General features: G+C 37.2%; 1 protein-coding gene across 2 annotated transcripts in view; it reads right to left on the reverse strand.

Annotated features, from left to right (window-relative positions):
* The window catches only part of MAP3K4 (mitogen-activated protein kinase kinase kinase 4), a 98,680-nt gene that overhangs the window by 60,537 nt on the left and 23,302 nt on the right, over positions 1–14,841 (reverse strand). For both annotated transcript variants that reach the window (XM_011975909.1, XM_011975910.1), the window contains one exon: positions 10,278–11,641. In XM_011975909.1, the coding sequence (XP_011831299.1) occupies positions 10,278–11,641 (1,364 nt within the window). The remainder of the gene's footprint in view (positions 1–10,277; positions 11,642–14,841) is intronic.

Genomic DNA, 14,841 nt, shown 5'->3' on the forward strand with positions numbered 1-14,841 from the left:
AAAAAAAAAAAGGGGGGGACGGGGAGAATCTATAAACTAAAACACTTTAGAAATACAATGAACAATGACAACACATGGACATTATTTGCAAACTGATTCAAAGTGTAACAAGAAAACCATGACAATTACAAAATTTTTAAATAATCTCTCAGTACAAATAAAATAAGGTAGTCATAAAATAATGACAGACATGACTATATAAAAATGTGAAATTTCTATACAGTGTTAAGTATCCTAAGCAAGTTAAAAGGCAAATTGAAAGAAATATTTACAACCATCATAGAAAAATGAATAAAATTCATAAATAGTTCCAACAGATCAATAATAGAAAGGTAGAAAATGAGCAAAATAAATAAAAAAGCAAAAAGAAATGCAAATGGCCAATAAACATGAAAAACAGGCTCAGTGTCACCAGAAATGAAGAGAAAGATTTAGGCCGGGTGCCAGTGGCTCACACCTGTAATCCCAGTACTTTGGGAGGCTAAGGTGGGCAGATCACTTGAGGCCAGGAGTTCGAGGCCAGTCTAGCCAACATAATGAAACCCATCTCTACTAAAAATACAAAAAATTAGCCAGGTGTGGTAGCACACGCCTAATCCCAGCTACTCGGGAGGCTGAGGCATGAGAATCGCTAGAACCCGGGAGGTGGAGGCTGCCGTAAGCCAAGACTGTGCCACTGCACTCCAGCCTGGGCAACAGTGTGAGGCTCTGACTTAAAAAAAAAAAAAATCAGTCAATCAATCAATCAATGAAATTACATTTTTTGCTGATCATGGTTACAAAATGAGGAGAAATCAAATTTCTCCTATACTGCTGGGTAAAGTACAAATTAGTATAGTCTTTTTGGAGAGCAATTTGGCAACATATATCAAAGATGTGAATGTGCATACCCCATGAACTAACAATTCCATTTCAATTAACCATTCTTACAAAAACAACAGAATAAGTTCATAAAGGGGTGTGTACAAGAATGTGGCTACATTGTTTACACAAGCAAAAAAATTAAATTTCCATCAAGAGTGAAATAATTATGGTACATTCATATAATGGAATACCATGTAGCAGTTAAATGGAATTTAACAACTATATATATATATCTCTCCAAAGTAGACAACATGGGAGAAACCCCTCAAGTTGTAGTACGATACGTACAGTATTATCACATTTAAATAATTACATGTATTACATAACAAAGAGATAACTTATAGAACCACAAAAAACTCTAGAAAATATAAACCAGATGATAATTACTCTGAGCAGTGACAGAGGACAGGAACTTTAAAAATATACTCCAATAAATAAAACAAAAGCATACTGTTTTTAAAAATGAAGTGTTAGATACAAACAGCCTTTACATTACCCTTCAAAAGTCAGTTTCTGTGATTCTATACTGGGATCCTATCACAAACTGAAATTCCTACACAGGCCCAGTAAGTGATTTAAACAGGTGCACCTGGGTGGCCATAAGACGAACCATGGATACTGTGGTAACTGGAGCCCTTATGCTGCTAGTCATGTGGGAATGTGGACCCAGTGTTGACAGACTTCCCAGTATTTGAAGGAAAACACAAAATCTGGATTTTCCCATGTAAAAATGTTAGACACTAAGTCAAAAAATATTTAAAACACTGTGTGGGACAAAATGTAACTTTGGGGGACTGTACACTGTCAAGAGCATACATGGCTTTATAGCCAGAGCTCTGGGTTCATATCCAGGCTCTGCCACTTCCTAGGTGTGTGACCTGATAAGTTACTTGCCCTCTTCCTTGCCCCAGCATACAGCCAGAGTTCAGTTAATGCTAGCTACTAGTCTTCATAATATTACTATTGTGCTGTTGTTATCATGGGATCCAGTTCTCAGCTGAAAGCTGATGACTTCTGGCTTACCTGTGATATTATATCAGTTTGAGTCAGTTTGCTCATTATAGCCCAAAATAATGTACACAACTTCCTACTTTCCTTTGCATGTTGGTATGTTCAAGAAAACAGAAAACCGGCCGGGCGCGGTGCCTCACGCCTGTAATCCCAGCACTTTGGGAGGCCGAGGTGGGCGGATCACGAGGTCAGGAGATCGAGACCATCCTGGCAAGCATGGTGAAACCCCATCTCTACTAAAAATAAAAAAAAAAAGTAGCTGGGCGTGGTGGCGAGCACCTGTAGTCCCCGCTACTCAGGAGGCTGAGGCAGGAGAATGGTGTAAGCCAGGAAGTCAGAGCTTGCAGCGAGGTGAGATCAGGCCACTGCATTCCAGCCTGGGCGACAGTGAGACTCCATCGAATGAATAAAAGAAGGAAAGAAAGGAAAGAAAGAAAGAAAGACAGACAGACAGACAGAAAGACAGAAAGACAGAAAGACAGACAGACAGACAGACAGAAAGAAAGAAAGAAAACAGAAAACCTAATGGCAAATGAGCAAGCATGTGCTTGCTGGTGGTGTCATTCAATTAAAAAGTTCTTGTAATCTCATGAAATCAGATAGGGAATGATTGAAACAAGTAAAAAGTTAACTCTAACAACTGTATTAAGCAGCATGATCTTAACGGCATGGGGCGGAGCAGCACTGGAGCCTAATCAGTGTTTCTAGTGAGCATCAGAACTACACTGCGGCTGGTCTGGCTCCACGTGAGGCACGCAGGTTTGTTAACAATGTCAGTGCTCACATCCCCCACTGGGAGATTCTGATTTGTCCTACTCTCAGAATGGCTAGGCACACGTATTTTCAAAAAGCCCTCTAGGTAATGCTGAGGCACAGCCAGGTTTGGAAACCATTTAGCATGAAGTCTGGTACCCCAGAATTCTGAACTTGAATCCCTCTAACAATCTATAGCTCTGTGATTTTTGTGACAGTTATCTACTATACCTAAACTGGTTTCTTCATTTGTAAAATGTAAATACACCACCACTTCACAGGGTTGTTGACTCTGGCACACTGTAAGAGTCAATAAATGGTAGCTGTTGTTATAGATTTTCTAGTTTCTAGATGGTTTGTCTGCTTTGAGTATAAATGGCAACCTCTTCAGTATTTCCTGTGTGTACAGGAAAAAAGTAGCACAACTATTGTTAGAATCCAAAGACAAAGAGTATTTCATTGGCCATTAAATTTATAATAACTACATGATCATTTCCAATTCTAAAGAAAGCAATCAAGACAGTAACCAAAACAAAACTATTCCTAATATTTGAGGCAACAAAGTCAGACAATTATACATTTTGTACATTACATTAAAACATATTCGTCTTTCTCTTCTGAAAATAAAGTTCATAAGGAAATCAAAAAAGGAGCACAAAATAACCATATTACAGTATTTTGTATTTAACATTTTAAATTGCACAAAACCCACAGAACTATACATTACAGAGTGAACTTTAGAGTATGCATTTTTTAAAAAGTCAACCAGGATTTTGCAGAATCCCAGGATGCAATGCAGATGAAATAAATGAATCTAATTAAATTACAAAAGTATGATACCACCTCACTGAGGAAGGTGAAGGAAAAAGGTGCTGACCTAAGTTACTTTGGAGAATAGTGTTTTGACTAAGGTTAAAGACAAAAGGAACTTGACTGAAAAACCCCAGTTGATAAATTTATTCCTCACAGGGGTACCAGTTAGCAATTCTGAAACTACTTTACATGTATGGTAGGGTTGAATAAACATGTAATTAATTGCAGTCATGGGAGCCAGGCTTATCATTGTAAGAGAAGTAAGTTACAGACAAGCAAGGGAGGAAAGTCAGAATGAACCTTGTGTTGGATCAGAGCCAGAGACATCAGTATGAACTCATGGTTATTTCAGATTGATAGATATGGAATTACAGATCTGTGTATACACAGGTTAGTAGACATACCTGTATTTTCTAATTCTGTCACTGAGAAGGCCCAAAAGCAATGACACCCTGATAGCAACGAACACACCCAGTGCCCACATCTTCATTTCTAAATACCATTATCCAGTAAAACGAACCAGAGGACAGAAAGAGGGAAAAATACAAGACAAGCCCAGAGCATCTTGTGATGCCGGAAAGTAAGAAATGATTCAAAAAGCAAATCAAAAGGAAAATAATACAACAAACGAGGGGAGCGTATCAAAGGACACAGAAGGCAACTGAAAGAGCTCCAATGGGCTAAAAGAAGAACAGCTTGAGCAACAAAATCAGTAACAATGGGATTGGATTATAACTCAAAGCAAAAACAACAGAAAACATTTATGAGTCCATACTGATATAAATGACCAAATAAATGAGAAGCAGCAAAACTTCCGCCTGGAGAAATTCCAAGTATACATTAGATACTCCCCGCTCCAGGAGGTAGAGATTAATTTCCCTCCCCTTGAGAGTGGGTTGAGCGTAGTGACTTACTTCCAAAGAAGTAGAGTATGAAAAGGAACACATGGTAACTCCTGGAGAAACCTGGCAGACACCACCTTAACCAAGTGATCAAGGTTAACATTACCAGTGACAATGCAATGCGACTGGGGCATTTCAACTCTGTGGCATCCATCCCCAAGCCCATCACCCCAGTATAATCATGAGAACACATCAGACAAATTCAGATTCGTGGACGTGACAACTCAATGCAATGTGGTGTCCTCAACTGGTTCCTAGAACAGAAAAGGGAATTAGTAGAAAAAGTGGGAAATCCAAATAAGTTTATTAACAGCACTTTGTATCAAAGTCAATATATTAGTTTTAACAAATGTATAGGGTAAGTGAGAAGTAGTATTAAGGGGTGCTGGATGAAGAGCATATAAGAATTCTGCACTATCTTTGCAAATTTTCTATCAATCTGATATTATTCCAAGATGAAAAGTTTGTTCCAAAAAATAGAATTGTATGGAGTAGTTTTGATATTAAGGATAAATCTTTTATATATGTTTACATGGTTTTAATTTCTAAGCTAAATTGAACTGTAAATAGTATTACAAAACCCATCCTTAGCTACAGTAGCTGTTGGGAAGGACACCTGGAAACTACTGGACTGCTGAGATGACTCTTGTTAACTTTTAAGCAGGGTTGGGAAGGGTCACCACACAAGCACATCTAATGAAGGAGGAGCAAGAGTTGGAGGCGAGACAATCCCTGTCAGAGGGAGACCATGCTACATTATGAAATGCTGATACATTCATCCCTAACACCCAAGATCAACAACACTCAGACTAGAAGAATTGGCATGACGGCAAAGTGGGAAAAATAAGTACAAACAATAAGATTCTGGGATGTTCTAAACAACAGTGGAATAAGAGAAGTAGAAGATAAATGCAAAAATATAAAAAACATCTTGGATTGTATCTGGGCCCACAAATGGATACGGGGGAGGGCAGGTTTGCTCTTCTTCTTTCCTATGATATTACGGTAGTCCTTACAGTCAGGATAAAACTGCAGCTGGTATTATTAGTTCAGTTACATGGATTTAAATAAGCTTCATTTGATAATCTGAGACTGTCTTATTTACAACACTGTTCTATAGATCAGTATTTTCAAGATCCCAAACAACTGCCTATTCAAGGAAACTTTGGAAACTAATCCATGTGTTTCAATTAGAGACTGCCTATGTAACTAGAAATGTGTTCTGAGGAAATCAATTTACAGAAGGTACGGAGCTACAACTTCACATAATTTTGAACAAACCATTAAAGGTATTTATGGCATTCATATTATGAAAACAAACTGCAGATTTCTTTTTTTTTTTTGTATCACTAGTTGCAGTTCTTTTAAAAGATTTTGAAATATAATAAAGTTTTAGAGAAAAATTATTTTGGGCCAGGTGCGGTGGCTTACACCTATAATCCCAGCACTTTGGGAGGCAGAGGCGGGTGGATCACCTGAGGTCAGGAGTTTGAGACCAGCCTGACCAACATGGTGAAACACCGTCTCTACTAAAAATACAAAAATTAGCCAAGAGTAGTGGCACATGCCTGTAATCCCAGCTACTCTGGAGGCTGAGGTAGGATAATCGCCTGAACCCCCAAGACAAAGGTTGCAGACAGCTGAGATGGCGCCATTGCACTCCAGCCTGGGCAACAAGAGCAAAACTCTGTCTCAAAAAAAAATTATTTTGTAAAGCATGCTTACAAACAAAGGGAAATTAAATGTAACATCACATGTGCTTTGCAAACACTGGTTACAAGTAATTTAATAAAAAAATATAAAGACATAGATAAGAAAAATCAAGTATCACAACTGTATTTCTTCTTTTCTACAAAATCTTTCACCTATATTCATTCCTATTATCACCGAAACCACAAAAACTGCAAAATATGCATTATGTACAATCTGTGGTACCTTGTCAGTTCAGATATTTTAACAGTTAACAAAAACACTGGCCAGACGCGGTGGCTCACGCCTGTAATCTCAGCGCTTTGGGAGGTTGAGGCAGATGAATCACTTGAGGTCAGGAGTTTGAGACCAGCCTAACCAACATGGTGAAACTCCCATCTCTAAATTAGCCAGGCGTGGCAGTGCACACTTGAAATCCCAGCTACTCAGGAGGCTGAGACAGGAGAATTGCTTGAACCCGGGAGGCGGAGCTTGCAGTGAGCCGAGATCGTCCCATTGCACTCCAGCCTGGGCAACAGAATGACCCACTGCACTCCAGCCTAGGCAACAGAACGAGACTTTGCCTCAAAACAAACAAACAAAAAACAGTCCTTAAACCTAAAAGGTTTTACTGCCTAAAATGTATGCCCTTAAAATTTACAATTATTTGGCAGAGGTTAAAAGGCAGAATGCAATTTAAAAATAAAAGTATAATTGCACCCACATGGATTTACAGTTAGCTTCAAGGAAGAAAAAGTAATAAAACTTCTAAAAGTAAAAGTTTGTGGTTGACTTGCATAGCATTTTACCATTTGATATGATTTGGATCTGTGCCCCCACGCTATGTTGAACAGTAATCCCCAGTGTTGGAGGTGAGGCCTGGTGGGAGATGACTGGATCATGCGGGTGGGTTTCTTGTGGTTTAGAACCATCCCATTGGTGCTGTTCTCATGATGGTGAGTGAGCTGTCAAGAGATCTGGTTGTTTAAAAGAATGGAGCACCTTCACCCCGCCCATGCTCCTGCCATGACAAATGCCTGCTCTGGCTTTGCCTTCCATCATGACTATAGCTCTCTGAGGCCTCCCCAGAAGCTGATGCTGCCTGCCATGCTTCCTATACAACCTATGGGACCATGAGCCAATTAAACCTCTTTTCTTTATTCATTACCCAGTATCAGGCATTTCTTTACAGCAGTGTGGGAACATATACACCACTTACCACATATCTTTTTCAGCCTCACAACCACCACCTTGTGAGGTAGGTAAGAAGGTAGTATTATACCCATTCTACAAATGCAAAGGCTTCGAGTCAGAAAGATTCCTATTTACAACATTCTGTGGTGAGAAAGGGTCACAGGGAGGAATGAAACCCACTTAATGGACTTCAAAATTGTGACTCTTTTCCTGACATACCAAGTAAAATGACTAAAACAAACCTGGGAGAGGGGGACTGTACACATATTCACACACATACCCACGCACACACACACGCACACACACACGCCTCCCTTTACAGAAATTATGTTCCTAAAGTGGGAATAAAAATAAAATCTTACTTTCCCACTAAGTTAATCAGAATTGTAGAGCCTTATCTTTTGTTAGTTTGGATTAATCACTAATACGAAGAAGTCCCACTTCGGCTCTCTGTTACTCTTTCATTATTTGATGAACACTTAGCATTTTATGAACCAAAATTTAAAACAGGGGCTTCTGTAGTTCATTTTTTGAAAAGCAAACAATCCACACAAAATTCTAATAAAGTCTTTCATTTATACACTTTATAAACTTTGAATTTGTGTTTCTTTTTTTCTATAACAAAGATGACCTCTTCAGTGAAATTTCAACTGGTCAAACCAAAGAACTACAACTCAGATAAGAATTCAAAACTCTGGGGAAACTATTATTGTCTTTTTTTCAATGTGAGTTCTAATATAAAATGTAGTGCACCTGTTCTCAATCTTTTCTTGCTATAACATATCTAAGGGATACAATCCTCATTAGTAGCAATTGTTAATCACCATGAAGAGCCTGGAGAGGAAGAAGACAATCTGGGGAGGGAGGGTGGGTGAAGCAGTTTACGGAAGCCTGACATGTCCACCCCACCCCTGCCCCACCGTGGCCTCTTCTCACGTGCTGCTCTCCTATGAGAACCACTGAATTAGAGATGAGGTTATACAGTCGGCCCTCTGAATCCGTGGGATACACATCCGCAGATCAAGAATGTTTGAAAAAACATTAAAAATAAGAATACAACAATAAAAAGTAATACAAGCTACTCGGGAGGCTAAGGCAGGAGGACTGCTTGAGCCTAGGAGTTTAAGTCCAGCCTGGGCAACATAGTGAGATCCCGTCTCTAAAACAGTAATAGTAATAATATAAATAAAAAAGATACAGTATAACAACTATTTACATAACACTGACATTGTGTTAGGTATTATAATCTAGAGATTATTTAAAGCAACAGGAGGATGCACATAGGTTGTATGTAAATACTACACCATTTTATATAGGGACTGGGGCATCCAAGGATTTGGGTGTCCACAGGGGTCCTGGAACAAATCCTCCGGGATAAGATACCAAGGGATATCGGTACTGCCAGGACTTTTTTCTTCATTCAAGTTACTTCAAAATCAGTGGTCACAATACAAATTAAACATCAACCCTGTCTTCCCCAACATATGTCCTTAATGAAATTAAACCACTCCAGCCATTCATGTTTAAGATTTCCAATCAAAATAATATTCAAAGTAAATCTCTTAAAATAAAGCTACAAAGCACTGGTTCGTGTTGTAAACATCCTCCTGAATTCATGTGAATGCTTAACCCTTTCTCCTAAGGGCTCATAATCTGGCTGTCAGAATAAAATATTAAAATCTTGCAAACTCAAGTTCTCTTCAGGTGTTCTCCACAGTTTCCAAGTTGTTTATCATTTATGAATTTAAAGCAAGCCAGGTTCTGTAAAAAAACTGAAGTTAAAAAAATTAAAATAACAAGTATATACAGTTAGCTCTCCATATCTGTGGGTTCCACATCCATGAATTCAACCAAGTGCAGATCAGAAATATTTCGGAAGAAAAACTACATCTGTATTGAACACGTACAAACTTTTTTCTTGTCATTATTCCCTAAACCATACAGTATTAACAACCATTTACATAGCGTTTATATTACATACGGCATTACACATAATCTAGAGATTATTTAAAGTATACGAGGCTGTGCATTGGTTAAACACAAATACTGCATCATTTTGTATCAGGGACTTGAGCATTTTAGGATTTTGTGATTCGTGGGAAGTTCCAAAACCAAACCTCCTCTGATACCGAGGGGACTGTACATATGTATGTATATAGCCACTAAAATTCAGAATCACAGACTTCACACAGGTATCAGGTATTGTAAAGATCTGGGTTTCACTTTTAGCCAGATCAACGTGCAGACTCACGAGAAGAGCAAAATCACTTGTACAGTACTATTTTGGACTCTCAAGAGCGATATCCCACAAAATGCCCTTTTCTAGTATTAACACCTTTTACAATAAGGAATTTATAACACGTCAAGCTATCAAAAGCAAATCTATACTGTTTTCAAGTCACTTCCTCTAGTGGGCACATTCCTCTCACAAAAATCTACACATCTCGAAACACATATTGGACAACAATCAGGACTTCCCTTAAACTTTCATCATCTGCACTCAACACTTTAACCTTGCCAGATAGTGTTGGCTTTTTCCCTTTGATCATTCTGACATTTCTCTATAATTTACATCTCTTTAAAATACAGTGACCAAAACTTGACATGCTAATCAAAAGAGAGAAAACAACTTCAAAGGATAAAGAAAGAGCTTTCTCTGTGACCTTGGGTGCCCTATTCATTTAAAATACCTGAGTGTGATGTGGACTTTTTTTCCTGACTCACATGCAGCTTGTCGTCATCCACGACTATGACTTTCTTCCTTCCGTCTTTATTTATACCGAGCCTGTCCTCTGCCATCCTCTATTTACATGGTTGAACTTATTCCCTCCACATACCACCTGGCACTTAATTCACCAAATTTCATGCAGTTTTCATAGATATATTTCTTATTTATCATAGTACTTTACAGAAATGCTTAAATGTGCAATTTATAACTGTCATTTGTGCTAAAAATATTAGAATATGAAAGTACATAACACCAACATTATAATTTACAATCGATAAATGGAACTAAGGACATCATCGTATTAATGCCTACTGGAAACCTACCTCCACTGGACGATCGTTCTTTACCAATGCTACACGTGCCCTTTGCAAGGAACCATCCATTAGCTTGTGAAGTCTTAAAATTAACTTTCTTAACCCCATCTGCTTCAGTGCTTTGTCTACAAATGGTCTATAAATAGAAGTCAGACAATGTCTACTAAAGCCTGCTTCTGCGCTGCAGTCTGGTGCTCCCCAGCCAACAGAATCATCCTCAGACTCCAGCCTCTCAAGCTTCTTGGATATGCAGTCCTGCGACTGGATGTCGAAGCTGTTGTCTACGGGCTGTCTGATTTCTGGTACCCCAGGATCAGAGATTTGCTCTTCCTCACTCTCATCCGTACTACTTTCCAACTCCTTCAATTCTCCTTCTGTGTCATCACCCTCATACTCCGGCTCATTACCTTTGGATGGTCGAGGGGAAGGGATTTCAAACACTGGCCAGCCAATGTCTGATAAATTCTTGATGCCCAAAACAGTGCCCATAATCCTTAATTTCTGATTTAAGTCTTTTGTGATGTTTAACCACAAACAGAGTGCCTGCACCCTGTCCTGGAAGTCTTTTGCAGCATATTTTTCGTAGTCCTTCTGAAGCGCCTGCAATGATGGATAAAGTGCTTCTATGTACTCTAGCAGCTCCATTATCCGTTTTACCTGCTCAAATGAGACCCTCTGGCGTTGGAGATGCTCGTGATGTGTTGAGTAACCTACAGTCTTTGTTCCAGGAGTGGCTTTGCACTGCCCTTCTACTGAAGTACCATTAAAACCAGCTCCATCTCTAACAAAGGCGAAGCTCCCATAGTCGACTTTGAAAGTAAGGATTTCATTGATAATATCTGGGATGGCTTGCCGGGCTGTATATAAAAAGAAGTCCTGGTCATTAATTGTCCGTCCTGCATGCCAGGCTTGTAGCTCTAACCAGATCAGTTCGTTAGATCGGTTAAGCCAGAAACCAGACGTATTTTCTTGTCCTCTTTGCTCCCTGTCTTTCTTCTTTGAGACTGAGGTAAGCTTTAGCAAAAGTCGTAATGTTTCAAAAAACTTTAAACGATCTGCTGGACAGTCAGTCCTAGAAGTCTGGCGTGCAGGTCTGGCTATAGGCATGGGCACAGATACTGGAAGCTTAGCGTTGCTACAGCCAAGGCTGAGGTAAGGCTTATTGAGATCCACATCTGGAATTGATTTTTTTGGCAAAGATCCACCCACTGAGTCTAACATGAATGAGCACTGTACGTTTTTTTTATGATCACGCTCTGTTGTTCTAAGAGCTGCTCGGATCTTTTTCTCCTGCTTATAGCTGTATTCTTCCACATTCTCCACTGTTTTTCCAGTGTCTTTATGTGGAGGCTGATTTGGTGCATTCATTTTTTCTATTAAAAAAAATAAACAGAACATTATTTAACTCTAAAATATGAAGCTACTCTCAATATTTTCAATAAAACCGATATTCACATGTATTTATATTTTCAGGCTGCAAATGGAAGAAAAACAGCATACCATATCCTGAAAATTAAAGGAATCAAAAAATATATGACATTTTTCTCTATCTTTTAAAAAAATTCCGTTTTTCCAGTATTTGCTGTATTCTCTTATATTCACAACTAATCACCTAAACTAGCTGTTAATTTCCATGCTACAAAGCATAGTTATCAAATCATTTAACCAAACTTCTGTAAGTAATCACCTTCAATTTAAGAAGGAAGAAACAGCATGGGAGATCGGACGGAAACTTGGACGAGAAAATATATTTAATTCCTGCATTTGTCATTAGCTAAATGTGTAAACTTAAGAGGAAATCACGTAAATTATCTGGATCACTTGTGTCATTGGTAAAATTAGGCAGATTGATGCAAGAATCCTTTAAGGCACCTTAAGATTATTCTCATAAAAAACTGAAAGACAGCTGACAGACAAAAACATTGACCTTATTCTATTCCTTTATTTCTTCTTTGCCATAAACAAGTGGGCAATAACATTTTATATTTAAAATTATCAAGACTGAAGACATATAGACTAATTTGGTATAATTTGTTTAACATGTTATACTGGCACATAAAATCATTTACAATTCATGTGAAAAAAGCAAAAATCACACATTTCTTTCAAACAACTAGAAAAGGTTCTATAATTTGACTCCAAGCTTTGAAATGAACACACACACATCCTCTTTCCTGTATGGCACTTTTAACACTATTAATTGCTCTACGTTACTGAAATCCTTTCATTCTGTTGCTTCCGGGTTCTTACACTTCCTTAATTCCCTTCTTTTCAAATACCTCCTTGGAACTTTGCTCACTACATAAAATGTTAATGTTTCTCAAAGTGCTAATCTTAGATCTCTTCTCCCTGGGTGTTCTCATTCATTTCCACATCATATATCGATAATGCCCAAACCTATAATGCCATCCCAGTCTATCCTCTACCCTCAAGGCATAGTTTATTTCATTGAATCTAGGACACACACTTTTTCATATGTTAACATCTCTGATATCAGAATGTTACATATAATCAATGATGATATAAGTAAATTTTAGGGACATATTTGCCAATATATTTCATTTACATTTTTCTTTGTTTGAGACAGGCTGGAGTGCAGCCTCAACTTCCTGGGCTCGAGCAATCCTCCCGCCTCAGCCTCCCAAGTAGCCAAAACCACAGGCACGCATCACCACACCTGGCTAATTTTTTTTTTTTTTTTTTTTTGGTAGAGACAGGATCCCACTATGTTTCCTAGGCTGGTCCCAAATTCCTGGGCTCAAGCAATCCTCCCGCCTCTGTCTCCCAACGTGCTGAGATTATAGGCACGAGTCACTATGCTTGGCCCATTTTTTTAAAACATATATATATGCATAAGTAAAATATGTGTCTACATATCAGAAAGTATAAAAGATCTCTTTAAATAAATAAAAATTCCAATTATAAGAACACACCATCAATTGTAAGCTGTTTTTACCTCAGAATATATTATAATTTCTTAGTATATATTTCTTATATACTAAAAATTTTATTATATATTATATTAATATAACAATTATACTAAGAAATTATTATATAATTTTCTCAGTATATAATATCACCTAGTTTTAGGTGATTAATTGTGAATATATAAGAGATTAGTTGTGAATATAATATCTAAAGACATATTAACATATCTTCAAAATTGATGGACTAGGGTATATTTACATGGGTTACAAACCAATACACCACAAACCAATGCACTAATGAAAATTTGCTTAAAACCAATTTACTTCCTAATTGATTTAAATTCGTTTTAAAATAAGGATTTTTAAACAAATTTCCCAAAAGCACTTATAGCTTGATTAACCTTATATTAAATATGCCTTATATTAAATTTACTTTACGATCCATTAAAAAAGATTTTAAGCCAATCTGTCCAGAGATTTTTTGCTGTATTTTAGTATACAAACTAATATTATTTTTTAAATTAAAAATTTTTAAGATAGAATTTTTATCTTTAGTACTAATCTATTTACTTCTAAATGTCTTTAAACTTTTTATATAGCCCATTTAAGAAAATTTCTTCAGTTTTATTGTTTCTAGCTATAAATGCTTATCAACTCTTATTTATATCAAAAAAACTGCTTAGACCAACTCTTTAAATCTCTTGCTCTGTTGCATTTAACTCTGTGTTTTTTATACCTTTATTAACAGAGCACATACATACTATTTTAAAAAATGGTATTTTGAAAGCAAAAGTGACAAGTGCTTCCACATTTAACTCCACTATATTTTTCAAGATAATTTATATTATACTTTACTACTGGGAAACACAAAATGACATATACATTGTATCACTGTGTAGGACTGGAGGTAAAGAAAATGAATTTATTTTCTAATACACTGAATTTGACGTGCTTATGGAACATCCATGTGGAAATATCTATAGGTAACTAAGAAAACAGATGTTGGGCTCAGGAGAGAAACCCAGAGAAATGGATTTGGAAATTATTAGTATGTACAGATATTATTTAATATCGTGATAGGAGATAAGAACATCTAAGAAAAGCGTGCAGAAGAAAGGCAATGAGGACCTAGAATAGAATGTGTATTAACTACTATGTACATCCAAATAAATGATTCTGAATCAAAGAAAACAAAAAATTGTGTAATAAAAAACAATCTTGTTGGCTTAGGTTTTGGGATTTTAAAATACTTTATAAAACTATTGTGGTGCATTATTGATAATGGCCACAGACTATCTGCATGCAATTTATAATGGGAAAGTAATAGTTGACAGTGAAAAAATATTACTTTTCTTATATAATTTATTCCAGTTCTTCTAACCTATGACTGAAAAGTCCTAAGGGAAAACCCAGGATTAAATGAGAGTCATTAGGATGCCTTTAATAATCCCAGAAGACTGGCTACAAGCATTATTCCAAATCTACGCTGCACTTACCAGGGGCAAAACATGAAAATAATAACAGATGAAGCCTCTCATCCTAGACCGTTATTCCAACAATTAAAGCAACCTAAGAGAAAAAAATGCCACAATCCCATTTTTCTACATAAACGTAATCTCATTTTAGCAAACCTGAAAAACTAACTT

Source organism: Mandrillus leucophaeus, unplaced genomic scaffold, assembly GCF_000951045.1.
Source record: "Mandrillus leucophaeus isolate KB7577 unplaced genomic scaffold, Mleu.le_1.0 Scaffold160, whole genome shotgun sequence".
Taxonomy (NCBI): Eukaryota; Metazoa; Chordata; class Mammalia; order Primates; family Cercopithecidae; genus Mandrillus; species Mandrillus leucophaeus.